Source organism: Kogia breviceps, chromosome 18 (genome assembly GCF_026419965.1).
Source record: "Kogia breviceps isolate mKogBre1 chromosome 18, mKogBre1 haplotype 1, whole genome shotgun sequence".
NCBI lineage: Eukaryota > Metazoa > Chordata > Mammalia > Artiodactyla > Physeteridae > Kogia > Kogia breviceps.
Window position 1 is genome coordinate 54421502 of NC_081327.1, and position 19332 is coordinate 54440833.

General features: G+C 44.3%; 1 protein-coding gene across 3 annotated transcripts in view; it reads left to right on the top strand.

The window, feature by feature from the left end:
- The window catches only part of USP10 (ubiquitin specific peptidase 10), a 70219-nt gene that overhangs the window by 25997 nt on the left and 24890 nt on the right, over positions 1–19332 (top strand). For 2 of the 3 annotated variants that reach the window (XM_067019807.1, XM_059043822.2), the window contains 3 exons: positions 4631–4699; positions 11847–11907; positions 16691–17752. In XM_067019807.1, coding sequence (XP_066875908.1) covers positions 4631–4699; positions 11847–11907; positions 16691–17752 — 1192 coding nt within the window. Of the gene's footprint in view, positions 1–4630; positions 4700–11316; positions 11522–11846; positions 11908–16690; positions 17753–19332 lie in introns of those variants that run through there. The other variant, XM_067019808.1, reaches the window with a different exon arrangement.

The following is a 19332-nucleotide window of genomic DNA, read 5'->3' on the forward strand; positions in this document are numbered from 1 at the left end:
TACAGACTGAAGTCAGTCAGAAAGAAAAAAACAAATATCGTATATTAACGCATACATGTGGAATCTAGAACAACGGTACAGATGAGCCGGTTTGCAAGGCAGAAATAGAGACAGATGTAGAGAACAAACGTATGGACATCAAGGGGTGAATTGGGAGATTGAGATTGAGATATATACACTAATATGTATAAAATTGATAACTAATAAGAACCTGCTGTATAAAAAATAAATAAATTAAATTTTAAAAGAAAGAATAGGGCTTCCCTGGTGGCGCAGTGGTTGAGAGTCCGCCTGCCGATGCAGGGGACACGGGTTCGTGCTCCGGTCCGGGAGGATCCCACATGCCGTGGAGTGGCTGGGCCTGTGAGCCATGGCTGCTGAGCCTGCGCATCCGGAGCCTGTGCTCTGCAACGGGAGAGGCCACAGCAGTGAGAGGCCCGCGTACCACACACACACACACACAAAAAGAATAATTTAGCAATCCTATAGAACATTCAGTTCTCATCCTAATGTCTTCCCCACATTCTGAATTAAAGTAGCCACTCAGAAGGTAGAGTGGACATCTTTTACGTGGACAACATTTCTACTGTTGGTATTAAATAAAACAACATGAGTCTTCATGTTTGCATTGGGCTTCACAGCTACAGTGTCAATCATCTTTTGGTTCCTCTTTGTTACTGCTCATGTATCTCCTGAATTCATTTTCTGGAATTATTAAGCAGCCCATCCCACCCATCCCAAGGGTGTATGAGTGTCAGAGAATTATTTTGCCTTTTGCACTTGAGTAATAAACTATAGAATAAATTTCTATGGAAACAAAAAATACTTTTTTCTTGGAAATTTCAAGGCATTGCTGTCTTGCTTTGTATTTGTTGATTCTACTATAAGATCTGTTGAGCTTATAAATTTAGTAATTTAAATTTAATAATCTTCTGATTTCTGTGAATACTTTCTGGTTCTGTAATTGGTCCCCCCCTCTTTTTTAAAATAAATTTATTTATTTATTTATATTTTTGGCAGCGTTGGGTCTTCCTTGCTGTTCATGGGCTTTCTCTAGTTGTGGCGAGTGGGGGCTACTCCTTGTTGTGGTGCGCGGGCTTCTCACTGCGTTGGCTTCTCTTGTTGTGGAGCACGGGCTCTAGGTGCACCGGCTTCAGTAGTTGTGGCATGCAGGCTCTGTAGTTGTGGCTTGTGGGCTCTAGAGCACAGGCTCAGTAGTTGTGGTGTGCAGGCTTAGTTGTTCCGCAGAATGTGGGATCTTCCTGGACCAGGACTCGAACCTGTATCCCCTGCATTGGCAGGTGGATTCTTAACCATTGCTCCACTGGGGAAGTCCCCCGGTCCCTTTTTTTAAATAAAAAAAATTTTTTTATTTGCCTGTACCCGGTCTTCGTTTCAGCATGCAGGATCTTCATTGCAGCATGCAGGATCTTCATTGCAGCATGTGGGATCTAGTTCCCTGACCAGGGATTGACCCTGGGCCCCCTTCATTGGGAGCATGGAGTCTTAACTACTGGACCACCAGGGAGGTCCCTAATACGTCCTTTTTTCATGGCAATGTGCTTATTTTACCTGCTAGAATTTCTTTCAGGATACAGATGAGAATTTTAAGTTCTTTTCTGTTTCCTATGTTTTGTTTACTCAGTTTCATTTCACCCTGATTTTAATCATGACTCTCTTTATTGCTGTTGATTGCTCCCTCACGTGTCTTGTGAGTTTTTCTTGTCAAGGGCTGAAATCATTAGTATTGTCGCGGGTGTGTTCCCTTGGCAGGTAGGAAGTTTACTGTTTCTCTGACAGGCTTGCCCTGTGAATATTTCCATTCCCCCTAAAAGTTCTTGTGTGCCTTTCTGTAATCATTTCTTCCCCAGACCTTGACAACCACAGGGCTGTTTTCTGTCCTTAGAGTTTAGACCTAGAATGCTATATACATTCAGTCATGTAGCTTGTGGCCTTTTAAGTCTAATTCTTCACTTAGCGTGATGCTTTTGAGAGTCATTGAGTAGTAGTTCATCATGTAGATGTATCACATCTACCTCTTGATAGACATTTGGGTTCTTTTCAGTTTTTGGTAGTTATGAATAGAGCTGCTGTAAACTTCAGCATACAGGGTTTTGTTTTGTTTTGTTGTGTGGACATAGGTGTTCATTTCTCTTTGGTAAGTACTTAAGAGTGGGCTTCCTGGGTTGTATGGTAAGTAACTTTATAAGAAAGTGCCGAACTCTTTTCCTGAGTGGCTGTTATCGTTCCGCATCCCTAGTTGCTTCACATCCTTGCCAGCAGTTGGCATTGTCTGCAATATTTTCTCCCATTGTGTCGCTCATCTTTTTATTTTCTTCTGAGTAAATTTTAAGGTTTATATCTAGACTTAAAGATCTCTCTGCTGTGGGACTATAAAGGAATGCCAAGCAGCAGTGTCATTTCTTCCCCCACCCCACCTTTCTTTCTTCTCATTGCTTTGTGTTGTGCTGGAGTGAAATTAAAATCAGCTTTTCCCCAGTTTTGGTGATAAGTCTAATTAAACTCACAATGACAGTATTTCAGAAGAAGACTGTTTCTAAGTTGTTTCTGGGACTCTGCATTTTCACTATTACTGTCAGTGCACAATTTCTTTGTGGACTTTTGCAAGTATACGTAAATATTATGTCAAGATGTTTTTGTTTTTAATACATATTCTGGGTCTTGGTAGCTACTGTGAAAGAGCCCTCCAAAAAAATGTTTTCCCTAGAAATACTGGTGCATTCCCTTTAAAAAAAAATAAATTTATTTATTTAATTTATTTATTTGGCTGTGTTGGGTCTTCGTTGATTTGCACGGGCTTTCTCTAGTTGCGGCGAGCGGGGGCTACTCTTCGTTGCAGTGTGCAGGCTTCTCATTGCGGTGGCTTCTCTTGTTGCGGAGCCCAGGCTTTAGGTGCACAGGCTTCGTAGTTGTGATGCATGGGCTTAGTTGCTCTGAGGCACGTGGCATCTTCCCGGACCAGGGATTGAACCCCTGGTCCTCTGCATTGGCAGGCGGATTCTTAACCACTGCGCCACCAGGGAAGTCCCTACTGGTGCATTCTTACCAACAGATTTTGAGACTTAGTTTCCATTTACTCAGTTACAGTAATAATGGTTATTATCTATTTATATATGTTTAGATACTGTAAATTTCCCCACAAGTTGTTAGACTGCAGTTCTGTTAAGAGTAGAGAAACCACAGCTCTGCTTTTGCCATTTTTATATCTAATACCGATTGTTGTGCATGACACTTAATAGGCTCTAAATAATTATTGGTGAAGTGAGTGATTGTTGTAGAAATCACGTCACACTGATTCTTATCAGTGACTTGTTTCTTGAAGCTTCAGGGAGAATATGAACTGCTTGGCACTCGTCAAACTTACTTCCGTGCGGGTTAACCAGTTTTTCAGAAAGTAATGTTCAGAATTCTATGAAGGGAGAGTTCACAGCGAGGTTTGTGTCTGTCGAACAATATGTTTATCTGTGTATCATGTTCCAGTGTACTTTTAAGGTTAAAAAATTTACACATATCTTTTTAAGTTCATCCATCAGAGTCATTCACATTTCCCTTTTTTGGATTTCCCTATCTTCCCGTTGGAACCACGTTTTCTGCTTTTCTTTAGTATGTATGGTAGGGAAAGCTGAAATGGAGGTAGTGACGTGAGTCAGCTGAAAGGTAAATGGAACAACTAGAAATGTTTGTGAACCAAAAACATTCTCCTGCAAGCAGGAGTCTACTTACAAGTTTGATGTACAGAGTTGACCTGTTTCAAAGTGTTGCCAAGCTGTGGTCCTAAGCCCTGGCTGAGGCCACCTATCTCTGCCAGGGAGGTTCTTTTTCTGATCAGATTTGTGCAGCCAATAACAAAACCGATGCTGAGACTGGAACGGCACAAGCTTTATTCAATGGCCAAAGAATGGAGAAGCACGAACCTAGTTCCAAATCAACTTCTCAACCCAATTTGGGCAGAGATACCAAATACATAGGAGGGTCAAGGTGAAAGAGAGGGGTTTGGAAAGAGTGGGCGGAATGGTCACGACTCACTGGAGAGCAGGGGTGTGCTGTGGGCCTGGGACTGTTGCGCTTCTCCTTTTCAGTCCTTGTGCGGGCTTTCTCAATTGTTGTCATGGCCCCCCTCCGTGGTGCCGTGCCGGTGGTGCTGTGCCGGTGGGTGGGTCATTTAGCACGTGCTAACGTATTACAGTGAGAATGCAATGAGACTCGACTTCTGCTGGAAGTCACGTCTTACACTGTCTTGGGCCTTGTTGGTTCTAACCAGTTGTTTTTTCCTCTTTGCAGTTTCCTCCTGAAACTTCGATAAGAATAAGGTTTCTATTTGAGGGAGGGGCAGGGGTGTGATTCTGGGGCAACAGCCTTGGTAACAGAAGTAAGCTCTATTAACCTTAGGCTGTTCTTTGACAATTTATGGAAAACCCTAAGTATTTTCTTATTTGTAGTTGGAAAACACTCCATCTAGAAATCTGTTTGCAGATCCTTCATTTGTTTAAATGGAGAAAGGGTCTTGGGGGTTCTGGCCCAGTTATTCATAGGATTGAGATATAACACTTTTTTCCTGAAACTGTATGATTTGTGTATTTTATGTGATCAGTAATTCTCTTTTTTTCAGTATATTTTTGGAGATTTTAGCCCTGATGAATTCAATCAGTTCTTTGTGACTCCTCGCTCTTCAGTTGAGGTAAGACACAACTTTGTTTTATTGAGTACGTGCATAGATTTAATTGACAGTTACGTTTTAGTTCTTGTTTTTTAATTTATGCCTTTTGATTAAGAGTTCCAGTGTACAGAAGAGTGTAGAGACTAACATGAGAAATGACTGAACCCACCAATCAGATTTGACTACTGTTAACATTTTGCTATATTTATATAAATAGCAAAGCATTACACGGTGGAAGCCCCCATTGTATCCTCTCATTCTTCTTCTCCAGGAATGCTGACTCTGCTGAAATTGCGCACCATTGTTTCCTGACTGGTTTTTGCCTTGTACTACATACATATGTATTGATAGATAGTACAGCGTATTGTTTTTGTGGTTAAAAATGTCACATAAGTGGTTTCGTACTGTATTCATCATTTTGTAGTTTGCTTATTTTAAGTTAAATATTCTTTACATTTATCGGTACATTTTGTTCTTGGTCTTTGATTTTAATTGTTAAATTGTTTTGTTTGTCTGTTGTTTTTTTGGCCGCGCCCTGCGTGGTTTGTGGGATCTCACTTCCCTGAGCAGAGGATGATCCCGGGCCCACCGCAGTGAAAGCACCGAGTCCTGACCACTGGGCCGCCAGGGAACTCCCTGTTAATTGTTAAATATTGAACATACACCTTTTCCCCTGTTGAGGACTACTTAAGTCTTCATTTCTTCCACTCGTACGAAAATGTGGCCGTAAGCATATTTTGTCATGTCTCCTCATGCTCCTGTGGGTTTCTCCAGGAAATATTCCTAGGAGTGGAGTTGCGAGGCTCTGCAAGGCATAAGAATCTTTAGTTTTACTAGAGACTGTGCGTTCTGCCTTCTAAGTGGCTTTAACGGTCTCCCTTCCCATCAGCAGTGCATGAGGGTTTTTAGATCTCATTTTTTAAAACAATTCTTCTCTTCTCTTTGGAGCTGCTTTGGCTCTTTGTTGCCGTGCACGGACTTCTCATTGCGGTGGCTTCTCTTGTTGCGGAGCACGGGCTCTAGGCGTGCGGGCTTCAGTTGTCGTGGCTCGCGGGCTCTACAGCGCAGGCTCAGTAGTTGTGGTGCACGGGCTTAGTTGCTCCACGGCACGTGGGATCTTCCTGGACCCGGGAGTGAACTCGTGTCCGCTTGCATTGGCAGGTGGATTCTTAACCACTGTGCCACCAGGGAAGCCCCTAAAAAAATTCTTTTATTAATCTGATGAGTAATAAATGGATTTTCATTATTTTAATTTGCATTTTCGAGATTACAAACAATTGAGCACCATTACATTACTCATATGTCTGTTGGCAGTGTAGATTTCTACTCTTCTGATAATTACCTGGTCTATATCCCTTGTCCATATTTTTATCAAATGGCTTGTCTTTTTTAAAATTGATTTATAGGATTAATAATCTTTGGGAGTACATTTTTAAGTTTTAATGTTAAATGTATTGATTTTTTTCCTCATGATTTGTGGATTTTGGGTTTTTTAAAAAACACCTTTAAGAAATTCTTCTTTTCCTGGAGGTAACAAAGACATTGAAAAAGTTTTAAAGATTTTGTTTTCAGTTTAGTATGTAATGAAACTGAGATTGTGATGTTGATCGTGTGTGTATCTGGGATGTTACCCTCCCCCCTCCATGGCAATAGCACGTTGTCCCAGCACCATTTACCCTTTGCTGCGGTGCCACAGGCAGGCCGTACATCTCCACATGGGCTCAGTGGGTTCTGGTTCCCCTGTTTTATTTTTATTTTATTTTATTTTTAAAAATTTATTTATTTATTTTTGGCTGTGTTGGGTCTTCGTTGCTCTGCGAGGGCTTTTTCCAGTTGCGGCGAGCGGGGGCCACTCTTCATCGCGGTGCGCGGGCCTCTCACTATCACGGCCTCTCCTGTTGCGGAGCACGGGCTCCGGACGTGCAGGCTCAGCAGTTGTGGCACATGGGCTTAGTTGTTCTGCGGCATGTGGGATCTTCCCGGACCAGGGCTCGAACCCGTGTCCCCTGCATTGGCAGGCAGATTCCCAACCACTGCGCCATCAGGGAAGGCCCCCCCTGTTTTAATTGCAGCAGCTTTATAATCAGTCTTATGATAGGACAGGTGCCTTTTTATACTTACAGGTATTTTGTCTCTTATTCATCCATAACTCTTCCCTAGGAATTTATGATCAGCACTTGAGGTTCCGTGAAAAATCCTATTGAAATTTCAATTGGAATTGTGTTTAAAATTATGCATTAATTTGTAGGAGAGTTAACACCTCTATGATAGTTTCCTGAACAGGATTGTGCTGTATCTCCATCCACGTCCTCTTTTATGTCCACTCTTCATGTGATTGATGGTTGCTGTTTTCGTTTAATAGAAACTTATCTGGAACATTTTTTCAGATTGATGTGTTAAATATGAAGACTGTTGAAATTTCATTGAAAAGGAGAAAAGGGAGAAGTAAGTTTATATATTAAGTAAAATCTTAGTTAACTTTTTTTTTTTTTTTTTTTTTTTTCATTACGCGGGCCTCTCACCGTTGTGGCCTCTCCCGTTGCGGAGCACAGGCTCCAGACGTGCAGGCGCAGTGGCCATGGCTCACGGGTTCCCGGATGTGGGATCTTCCCGGACCGGGGCACGAACCCGCGTCCCCTGCATCGGCAGGCGGACTCTCAACCACTGCGCCACCAGGGAAGCCCCTTAGTTAACTTTTAATGAAATCTAACTAGCCTTTTAGATTCCTTAATTTTGGATATTTGCATGCATATTAGCTATTCATGTATGGAGGAGTTCTTTTGTTTGTTAAAATGGGGCAGGAGAAGTTAAGTGCTTAAAATAGGGTTAGGGTCTGGGTGGGCCACCTACATGTGACCTTGGCAAGTCCTTGGCTCTTCACCTTGGCTTCTTGAATTATAAAATTTTTTAGGAATGTGGAAGTAGGATTAAATGAGAACATATTGAAAGCATTATGTAGGCTATGCAGATATAAGAAAGATTTATTACTTGTTTTCTCCACTTTAGGAAAAAGAAACATATCAGAGAAGATAAAGCTTATATCAGGTTTTATTTTAGAAATTGAATGAATTCAGCTCAGTGCCATCTCTGTCTCTTATGTTTGTTGATGTTAGCAGTTACAATTTTAAGAAATCTAAGGGGGCTTCCTTGGTGGCGCAGTGGTTAAGAATCTGCCTGCCATTGCAGGGGACATGGGTTTGAGCCCTGGCCCGGGAAGATCCCACATGCCGCAGAGCAGCTAAGCCCGTGCGCCACAACTACTGAGCCTGTGTGTCACAGCTCCTGAAGCCCACGTGCCTAGAGCCCGTGCTCCTTAACAATAGAAGCCACCGCAATGAGAAGCCTGTGCACTGCACTGAAGAATAGCCAAAGAAGTGCATAGCAATGAAGAACCAAAGCAGCCAAAAATAAATAAAGTAAATAAATTTCTATAAATAAATAAAATGGTTAATTGTATATCCTAAATTTTCAAAAAAAAAAAAAGAAATCTAAGGATATGAGCTGGGAAATAGTGAAAGCTAGATTGTATATTGTATTTCCTCAGGCAAAATGTATCTATGTATTTTAGAATTCTGTGGAGTAAGGATTGAAGTTTAGTCTTTAATGATTTAAAAAAACAGTTAATTAGGACAAACATAATCAAATCCTGTATTCCCCACGTGTTAGTGTTAATTGAGGTTGTACTCTGTGTACTATACTAATGATTCAGATTTTAAACAATTTCTGTCTTGACTCACGCTAAAATATGGTGGTACTTGCTGGGAACACCACAGTCTAGCTGTAACTGTGCTCTTTGTGATTAAGAGTTTAAAAAAACAATAAAAGCCCAATTCTCTACCTTATAGCTTGTCTCAAGTGAGTGCGTGCGTGCGTGCGTGCGTGTGTGTGTGTGTGTGTGGGGAGTTTCTGTTTGCGAGTAAGTGTCAGAATAAAAACTTGGGCTTTCCTGTGGTACGAAAATGGAGAATGTACCATATATCAAGTCTAAAGAGCTGCGTTCCTTTCCCTCTTTGCTACTTAAACAGGCTTGATGGTCTTGGGCAGTTTCCTCCATCTCATTGTGCCTTTTTTTGTTGTTGTTGGGGTACACGGGCCTCTCACTGTTGTGGCCTCTCCCGTTGCGGAGCACAGGCTCCGGACGCGCAGGCTCAGCGGCCGTGGCTCACGGGCCCAGCCACTCCGCGGCATGTGGGATCTTCCCGGACCGGGGCACGAACCCGTGTCCCCTGCATCGGCAGGCGGATTCTCAACCACTGCGCCACCAGGGAAGCCCGTCCCCAGACTTTTTATTTGTGGAAGCTATAGTTGTGTGTCATCAGTGTTTGGGGGGAGGTATGACAAGTGTTGTCTATCAAAATCACATATGGTCCAGTAACCTGCAAAAGAGAAACACAGGCTAATTAACATGATTAGGCTGAGTTGTTTCTCACTGTATAATTATTATAACACAGGGGGCTGGGTTATAACAGTAATATCATCACCTGGGGCATGGACTGCTTAATGGGGGTGGTGTGTGGTTGCATTGGCGGGTGAGGAACGGTAATCTCATTCCACTGCATAATCATTTGTCTGACCTTTCATCTCAAAGGTAAAATAATTGCACCTCATACCTTCACGATTCCTTCCATGTGGCCATGGCACAAATTAGAACCGTGTGGTATATTTTTTTGGCTATTAGGAACTTTAAAGTATTTTTTCTCTGCTTGGGACCAAGGACTAAGAAACCAAATTTGAGAAATACAGGGTGTTAAAATGTAAAAGTAGTCTAACTTCCTACAAAAGCATCATCCCTCTCAACTGAGAGTTTTGGTATCTTTTCTAAAGCTGTCTTGCAGTTGATCAGCCAGGGCAATTTAAACATGAATTTCTCCAGCTGGAAAATATATACAGGATACTTCCTGAATAAGGGTGTTTTGAGCTCCAGTCATAATCCTGTTATATTGGTGTTCAAAACTAAGGAGAGAATGCTTATTGTTCTTGAAACTTTCCAGAAACTCCACATTGGGCAACTCGTACACCTCAAGCAGCCGTGGAATGAACAAGCCCGGGATAGCATAGCCCAAGCTGAGAGGTGTGTGTGTGGGGGGGGCGGTATGGATAGTGATGCAGAGTGAAGACGGCTATTCTCAGTGGTTTGGTGTCTCACCGGGATTTCAGAGGGGAGATTCAAGGTTTGTGAGGGTCTTACAGAGAGAGCACAATAACTAGTGGCAGCACCAAAAAGATTTTAAAATATTACCTTCTTATTGACGGGCCCAAGTATTGACCTCACAGTGTGGTAGCGCTATTTTCAGACGGAGTCAGTTTGATTTTGAATCTAATTTAATTAGATTTCCATTTTGTACACTGCTCAGTTTGCATTTGTGTGTGAGATTTTACATTTTTCCTGTGCTTTTAAAATTCTTTATTCTTATAAGTAACTATGAGAACTTTGAACACGTCTTACACTTTTATTCCGCTGTATGTTTATTATATCCACTTAGCACAGACTAAGGGGCATCTTACAAGCGACAGAGGTTCATTGAATTAGAGGCGCCATGTATGAGGCTATAGAGTAAAAATAAAACACATTTTTTCTGGGCCTGAACTCACTCCAACATTCAGTAATTCGCACAATTTTGCACTTACCAGATTAGTAAATCAAAGTAAGTGTTTTAAACACACTGACAGAAAGTGGTAGTATTGCCCGGGAGTGCCAGGTGCTCTGTTTTCAGGCCCTGCCTCTGCCACTCCCTAGATTTTGTGGAAGTGCAGTGTGATTTTAAAAAACAAAGTAAAATACTTTGAGCACCTTACAACTGTGTAATTTCTTCACCAGGGGGCACCCCAGTATCACTGATGGAAACAAAAAGGCAGTTCTGTGTATGGGCGTTTGCTAAACATCCTTCGTGACTGCCGAGGGACACCACCCTGATTTGTGGCTTCCCCACACTCACCTTTCTGCTCCGTGTGTCCATACCAGAGGCGAATGCTGGGGCACCGGGTGTGAGCGTTTGGGTGTGTGGGTTGGTCTTGCGCTGCAGGTGCCAGGCCGAGGGCAGCCCACCTGGGCTTTGCCGTGATGAATGCTGGGGTGCCCCCGTGTGGTGGAAGCTTGCGCTGCTCTCACGTCCAGAAAGCGGTCAGTTCCTTTCAAATCTGCCTTTGTTTTCTTAGCTTCTTATTTGTCATTAATTCTCGCAGGGGAGAACTTTTATGTCTGTGGTTGTTGAATTGACTTAGTAAGGCGGTTGCAGAAAGCAGCCGAGGAAGCCGCTTGAGTAGCTCCCGGACGGTCGTGAGCTTGAGATTTCGTGGGTGCCTCTGAGCATCGCAGACGCTGGCACCCCGTCCAGGCCCCCGAGGCCATTGTACTGTGTGAGCTGCAGTGTGCAGACTTCGAGAAGTTCTGCGTTAGGGTGTATCGACAATTGTTGTGTTCTTTTGTTCTGCTTTCAGGTAGCACTTATACGTCCACTTACCTTACCCCTTCCCATCCTAAACTTTCTCATCTCAGACATATCCATTTGAAACATTTCTGACTCCTCTAAGGATTATGGAATAGCTAGGAAGGAAAATTTGGGTATATTCATGATACCTTCCTGCATTTACAAGGAGCTCAAGACACCTGCTATTTTGCTTTCTCTCTTCCAAACAAGGAATGTGATCACTGGCCGTTAATTCAGTTATCTACGGCACCCTGTTAAAAAGGGAGCCACGATTCCCAGGCTTTGTCCACTCTCTGCCCCTGGGCCTGGTTCCTGCGTCTGGCTGAGTGGACGTATGGTGATGGTGAACGTCAAGCGCAGATGGTCACGGAGACTCTCTACTAGCGGACGGAGAAAGACAGGCCCTGTTGCATTCGTGGGCAGTCTGCACCTCCTGTGAAATGAAGGGTGTGTCGTGAGCCTTTTATTGTACTGGATTGACATGTCCATTGGAGCCCATTTTTATTTTTTGCTTTCATTTTTGGATCTGTTTATTAACAATGAATGTTTGAAAGCATTCCAATGGTGTTTTAAAATGAAGATGTTTAATCTTACTGTCTCTCCGTCTGTGTTATTTTGTTAAAATGTCACGAGAAGTTGCATGGATAAAGTGCTTTAATGAAGGTTGCTTTAATGAAATTGCATGTTTTGTGTTTTAACAATTTGTTGAATTAAAATTTGTTTTCCGATTCCCTGTGCAGCTTCCTCCGTACGGTGGAGCAGTTCTGTGTGGCGCACAGGCCGCTGGTGAGCTGCCCGATGGTAAGCTTGTGCTCTCCTTCATTCCCTGACGTGTGTGCTGGGTGGGCAGGCTTCCTGGAAGCGGTGTTCTGTTGGTCCATACCTTTTGGATAAGCATTCCCTTATTGCCTGGTGTTTTTGCCGTAAGCTATAGCAGATTCAATCACCGAACCACTTTGACGGATGAATTAAAGTTTGTTCTGTGCTTCAGAGAGCCAGACGTGCAAAGGTGAGTTAAGGAAATAGTTGCTCATTTCTGTTTTTTCCTGACAGTCCTCAGTGACACAGATATATATTCCTTCACAGCCAAAGCTCTTTGTAAAGGTTCTGAGGTGAGCTTCCTCTCTGGATGCGCTGGCTGCTGGGTCCAGAGCTGGCGATTCTCTGAGCACGTGCTTTCTGCCTGGTTCAGCTCGGGTCTGTTGTCCTGCAGTTTGTGTTTATGTTCCCGTCTGTCACCAAGGCTCTTGGGAATTCAGGTGACCTCTTCACCTCTTGGCCTGTTATTATTGATTGACTCTTGGCCTGTTATGATTGATTGATTGATTGCCTCTGTCGCAGACACTGAGCCGGTCGGTGGAGATGGCGCAGCCCTTTCGTATTCTTTAAGTGCCCAGTGTTACTGACGGCAGGGGCCTTGCGCACGTCAAACCCGTTAGACCATTTTTCAGTTTGCATTGTGTTAAAGGTCCCTGCTGGCCTTGGAGAAGCTAAAAGCCTAACCTTTTCTTTGAGAGCAGGGATTTGGTTCCCTGTTTCTTTAGCCCTGTCTGACCTGTGAAAGGGTTTTATTATAGTTTAGATTTAAATATAAACCCAGGAAAGACTCTGTAAACTTTCTGTCTATAATAAAATGAGAAAGTGATTACATCTAAAGTTATCAGCAACTTTGTAAGGAACGTAAGGGAGAGAACAGTTCCAAGGACGACTTAGGACGGCAGTAAACTCAGCGATGCAACAGGGACCCACGTGCCCTTGCAGGGCCGCCCAGCCTCCAGAGTGGCTTTGTTACCTGTGGGTCGAGGTTCTCCCTGTCTTCGTGTACTTGGCGCATAGGAGGTGAGCCACAGGTGTTCACTCAGTGCTTAACAGATGTCTCTTTATTCTCCCTGTCAGAATAGTCCTTCCGTCCTCGTCCAGGTACTGGCCTCACCATCCTCCCAGTCGCTGAGGCTGGAGGTGGGGCTGCACCTCCCCCTCCTCCCCTCGTCTGACCCCCCCCCCCTCCCGCCCTGTTCCAGTGTCACTCACCTCTAATCCACTTCCTTCTCTCTCGCCACAGCCCTCCTCCTAGGCTGGCATCCCTGCTCAGTTACGCTTCTTGCTCTTTTTTTAAAAATTATTTTTGGCCACGTTGGGTCTTTGTTGCTGCGCGTGGGCTTTCTCTAGTTGCGCTGAGCGGGGCTGCTCTTCATTGCCGTGTGCGGGCTTCTTGTTATGGTGGCTTCTCTTGCCGTGGGGCTTGGGCTCTAGGTGCACGGGCTCCAGTATTTGTGGCGTGTGGGCTCAGTAGTTGTGGCTCGCGGGCTCTAGAACGCAGGCTCAGTAGTTGTGGCACACGGGCTTAGTTGCTCCACGGCATGTAGGATCTTCCCAGACCAGGGCTCGAACCCGTGTCCCCTGCATTGGCAGGTGCATTCTTTTTTTTTTTTTAAACATCTTTATTGGAGTATAACTGTTTTACAATGGTGTGTTAATTTCTGCTTTACAACAAAGTGAATCAGTTATACGTATACATATGTTCCCATAAAAAGCAGGTTTTTATTTTTATTTATTTTTTTGCGGTACGCGGGCCTCTCGCTGTTGTGGCCTCTCCCGTTGCGGAGCACAGGCTCCGGACGCGCAGGCTCAGCGGCCATGGCTCACGGGCCCAGCCGCTCCGCGGCACGTGGGATCTTCCCGGACCGGGGCACGAACCCGCGCCCCCTGCATCGGCAGGCGGACTCTCAACCACTGCGCCACCAGGGAAGCCCCTTCTTGGCTCTTTTTCTCCATTCTCTCCTCTCTCTTCTCAAGTCCACCTTTTAATCCTCCAAAAACACTGCTGCTCACACTGTTAGTGACAGGCCAGCTTAAAGGCCCCTTTTCTCCAAGGCCTCTTCTGCTCTGTTTCCGTCACTTTTGTTTCTCCTGCAGTGCTGGCTCACTCTGCCTCGGTCTGTAGGTGGAGGTCAGCTGTGGGTGGCAGAGAGCACAGCTCAGCCGTTTCTGTGTTTAGCAGCTGCACAGTGTAGTGTCTGCCGTGCTGTAGGCCCTCAGGGTGGTTTTGGATGAACGCTAGAGGGATTTGTTCTGCGGCCCACCGTAGCCAGCGACGCACGCTCTTGGCGGGGACTCCTGCGCGGCGTGCCTTTTATACTGCTGTCCTTTTAAGTCACTTCCCAAAGCGGGAAATAGCCCCTACTTCTCACCACCCACCCCATCCAATTATCCTGTCGATTCTACTGACCTGTCTCTAGCTTCTCTGATCGAAGTAGGTCTCTTTTTCCCTGTGTCAGGAAGCATTCTTTTTGTAAAGCTGTTGAGGCCTCATCTTACCCACCCTCTGCATTGTCATGTCCCGTCTTAAATGTTTGTCTCCCTCGTAGATGTAACTCCTTGAGACAGAGACCTTGCCTTAGCTTTGTACCACACCTCCCTCCCCAATAATAAGAGCTTTGCACATAGCTAGGTGCTCCATGATTGTTGAATTGACTCACTAAGAGTTGATCGGAGAAATCAGCCGAGGAAGCCACTTAAGCAGTAGCTCTGAGACAGTCCTGGGCATGAGAATCACCTGGGGGCCTCAGAACATTGCAGACTCCGGGACCCCATCCGGGCCCCCCAGGCCACCGTACCGTGTGTGCTCCAGTGCGCAGACTTTGAGCAGTGCCGTGTTAGGGTGGAGTTGTTTTACTTGAGCTGGTTCTCCTTCCCTCGGCAAATCCACTGCCTGCGCGACCCGGTGCTCGGGAGCCTCCAGGCCTCCCTCCGCTCTTCTGGCCTGACTCCTCTGCCCTGGAGTGCATTGCACATGTGTGCCCGCGGCCAGTGTTCCTGAGTAGGAAAAGGAGCTGTTCTGGGTGGGGATGGGACTTGCAGGGACTTGATCAGATACTTTGTTGGGTAAATGTTTTGAGGACAGCTGTAGCGTATTGAAATGGCTCCGTTAATGTCACATCACATTCTAGAATGTTGTATGATAACGATAAGATTAAGAATTGAGATGTGGAAGGCACTGTGTCTATCAGAAATAATCAAAATCTGGCACGCACTGCATGATACAGCGCATACTAATTTTTAGTGATTCACGAGCAGTCTCCACAGGGCAGCCTCCTCATGCCGATGCCCTTCCCTTCTTCAGGGACACCCATTTCAGTCCACTGTACCCTTGAAACCTCACAGGATAGGGGACACCTGGAAGCAGACTGGACAGTTCACTTTTAGGTATAATAATAGAGAAATCAATTTCTCCGTGGTGATTGTTCTCAAAATAAGGAAACAACCGACCAGCTCTCAGGGACCAAAGGATTCAAATTGTCCTATCGGTGGCTTTATAGTAAAGCCTGCTGTTAGGCATAACCATGATTAGTATTCTTTTTTCGGGAACTTTTTGTTTGTCAGGCTGTTGTATTCCCCCCACCTGCAGGGCGTGTGATATCAAAACAGATGGAGAATTAGGAAACTGTTTAGGGACCTGGCCCCTCTGTGGGGCTGTTTTTTCTTCTCTAAAAACACTTCCAAAGTAAAATATATTCAGTTTTGTTAATAGAATATGATTATTTTGGTATGGTGATTTTTTGTTTGTTTGTTTCCTTGAAATACGTACCTTGGGAAGAAGAAAGTGGGGCTCTTGTGCTAGACTTGGAGAAATCTTCAGTTATGCACGAAAAATGAGTGACAAAGCACGTGTCCTTCCCTTAGCTTCCAAGTGTATTAACTACTTCGTCAGGTACAAGATGACATTGGTGCTCGGGGTCCACTGAAAGGCTCAGTTGATTCTAAAACTCAACCTAGTTTCTGAGATGTTACCTATGGAAAAATGTCCATGTTAGAATGGATAGAACGTGTCGATGGTTGTCAGTGGGGAGAAAGTAATTGAAGGATTGCAAGGAGATTTTTAAAGGTTTGCAGTCCTAACTTTATCTTTTTGGGATTTTGGGAAGTACCTTTGTTACCCATGGAGTTAGTCCAGTATGAATTAATTTAGTAGAATTCACATGCACTCATGTAAGGCCATTTTTGGACTTCAGTTAAGGTTGTCAGTAGAGAAGATCCGGGAGATGGATAATTTGAAAGAGTGCTTTTGTGTAATTGATATTTTGGGGATTAGTAAATTCCATGAATTAGAGGAGCCGTGTATAGATATATGGCGTTGCTTTTTAAGTCCCCGTGTTGGTCTTCTTGGTTTTTTAAAATTAAGTTTTCCAAGATACATATGCCCTTGTCTCAGGCTTACAGAGTCAGCTAATAAAGTCAGATATCATTATGGAGGGATGTGTTTAGGTAGGCAGAATATTATTTGTTTTCTGTTATAATTCTGTTTTAATTTCTACCTTCTGAAAGTCTCCCTTAGCTACCCTGAAAGTGGAAAATAAATACAGGCTTCTGTATTTCATATCCCCAGGTTAAATATAATTTTGTGGTTATTATTTATTTCAGCAGATTATTTATTCAGCACAGAAATGAAATGTCCTAGCTTCGTTAATTACTACAAGACTCTAGGTTTCATTTTCAAAAAGACATAATTACTGAGACTTTTATAGTCTGTATAGCTGTGTTCTTAACTAATGGGATGTTTACTGATCATTTTCTTTCTAAACAGGGCAGGACTGTCAGAGAATTGAATTTGGTGTTAATGAAGTAATTGAACCCAATGATGCTTTGCTGAGAACTCCCACCTACAGTATTTCAAGCACATTGAATCCTCAGGCCCCGGAATTTATCCTTAGTTGCACGACTTCCAGAAAGATCCCCAGTGACATCGATAAAGAAGTGAACTACAGCTCAGCTGACTGCCAGTACCCAGGCTCTGCCCTCGCCCTGGATGGCAGCTCTAACGTGGAGGCGGAAGTTTTAGAGAATGATGGCGTCTCGGGTGGTCTTGGACAAAGGGAGCGTAAAAAGAAGAAAAAACGCCCCCCTGGATATTACAGTTACTTGAAAGACGGCGGCGAGGGTGGTCCTTCCACAGAAGCCCTGGTCAATGGCCACGCCGGCCCAGCAGTCCCCAACAGTGTCGGCACGGAGGATGTGGACTCGATGGGTGACGTGCCCCCCGTGGGGACACCCAGGACTTGGGGCAGCCCCCAGGACACCACGGACTTCGTCAGCGACGCAGTGCCTGCTGGTTCTTTCCCCGGAGCCCTTGACAGCGGGGCCAGGACTGCAGGGCAGCCTGAGGGCTGCCCCGGGGCCAACTTGGAGCCCTCTCACCTCCCTGCAGAGGCCAGCAGGGACACCCTGTTGAGGACAGCTGTGGCTCAGCCTGCCGTTGGGACCGATACTACTGAGAACCTTGGAGTCACTAACGGACAAATACTTGAATCCTTGGGTGAGGGCACAGCTGCCAACGGGGTGGAGTTGCACACTGTGGAGAGCTCGGACTCGGACCCCGCCAAGGCCGAGAGCGGCCCCCCTCCCGCGGACACCCCGGCCTCTGCGGCAGCCACCGCCCCTGCCGGTCAGAGTCAGCCCGCCAAGTCGTGGGCCAGTCTTTTTCATGATTCTAAGCCCTCTGCCTCCTGCTCCTCCTCCTTGCCTGTGGTTTCCATGGAAACTAAGTATTCCCCTCCTGCCACATCTTCCCTGGTCTCTGAAAAGCAGGCCGAAGTCAAGGAAGGGCTGGTTCCAGTTTCAGAAGATCCTGTAGCCATGAAGATTGCAGGTATAGTTCAAAAGACACAAGTGTGAAGCCAAGGTGGGAGCTGACAGTCTGGGCTAAAAACTTTGGTGGTATGTTGTTACCCAGAGCCGTAGTTGATTGATCACCCGTGTGTTAAGAGGAATTTCTGAATAATGCCTGTACCTTAAATGTTACTAAAAGTATAATGGTATATGAGCAAAATGGGGTGGGGAGGGGGGTGTCATACCTCTATGTTAAGTGGAAAATCCATGTCCTAGACACCACTTTTTTACCAGTCCTTTTCTATTGACAAACTACATTCTCATTTCTTGCCTTTTGATCAAGTGATTGTACTCCATTGTGTGACTGTGTAATAGGCAGTCCCATCTGTGTTCCAGCTGTTGTATACCTTTGGTGTCATAACCCCTGATTTGGACTCACTTTGCATTGTTTCTTTATTCCTCAGGATATGAGAAAGTATTTGGGGTTTTTCCTTTTCAATGCCTATTTTGGATTGAGTAGATGGATTTTACTCAGTTTCAGCACACCAAGGCCAACTCTTGACAAGATGAGAGAAACGGTAACAGTTTGGCCTAAAGTTAATGTTTTATTCGACGTGCTGAGGCTCAAAAGTAGGACCAGTTCACAGTAAAACTATAAAGCTGCATGACTTGCGATTTTTAAAGTTAAAGTAGTAAGTCAGAAGCAGAGGCGCCGTGTCTGTTTATATACGTCTGAGAAGCCGGGGCTGCTCTTCAGGTTTCCTTCTACCGAGCAGTTTACTAGTAACCACCTTTTCAGGGTTTTGCCCCTTAGCCGAGTTAAAGTTAGCTGTCTTATTTAGGCTTTATGTGGTGTTTGCTGATTTAACATTTTGGTATGCGTGACGGCATTCATTACCAGGGTGAGGGTGAAAGCGGTAGCAAGACGCCAAGTGCATACCCTTTTCTGAGTGGTCAGAACTCCCTCAGACAGAAAACACATCCTTCTGATGGCAGGAAGCTGACGGCAAGCAACACTAACATTTTTTGAAATGAGCATATTATTCCTTATACAGAGTACATTATTTTGAATAATCTAAGTGTCTGGAGTTCTCTTAAAATGAAGTTAATTGATAGATGAATCACCATTTTGGGCTTTAAAGTGATAACTTTTAGGTTATTTGGGTGAATTTTTCATTATAAATATTAAAATGCTAGTAATGTTTTATTATTATTAAAATGTGTGCATTGCAAGGGAAAGCTGTCAAGGTCAGGAAAGGGAAGTAAAAGCCTTTGAGTAGCTCATTAAGTTAAAAGTTTATTTTTAGTCTGTAATGAGAGATACATGGTGCGACGCTTTTGAAAATGTGCATTCTGAGTTTAAAGTCAGAAGGCATTGTAATTGTCTTTCTGTTCCTAAAACTTGCTTCACAAAGGAAAAACCTCCCATTCCTGGGAAATTTTCTCAGTCTTCATTTAAAATAAGAAAGAAAAGATACATTTTAAATGTTTTAAAGCGTTCTAGTCATATGACTTTCAATGTGGTTTGATACGTAGTTTGCTGTGTATGTTAAAATCTTGTTGACCTGCTAAAATCTAATGTTAACCTGCTTTCTAAAACACTGTGAAGGGAATTCCCTG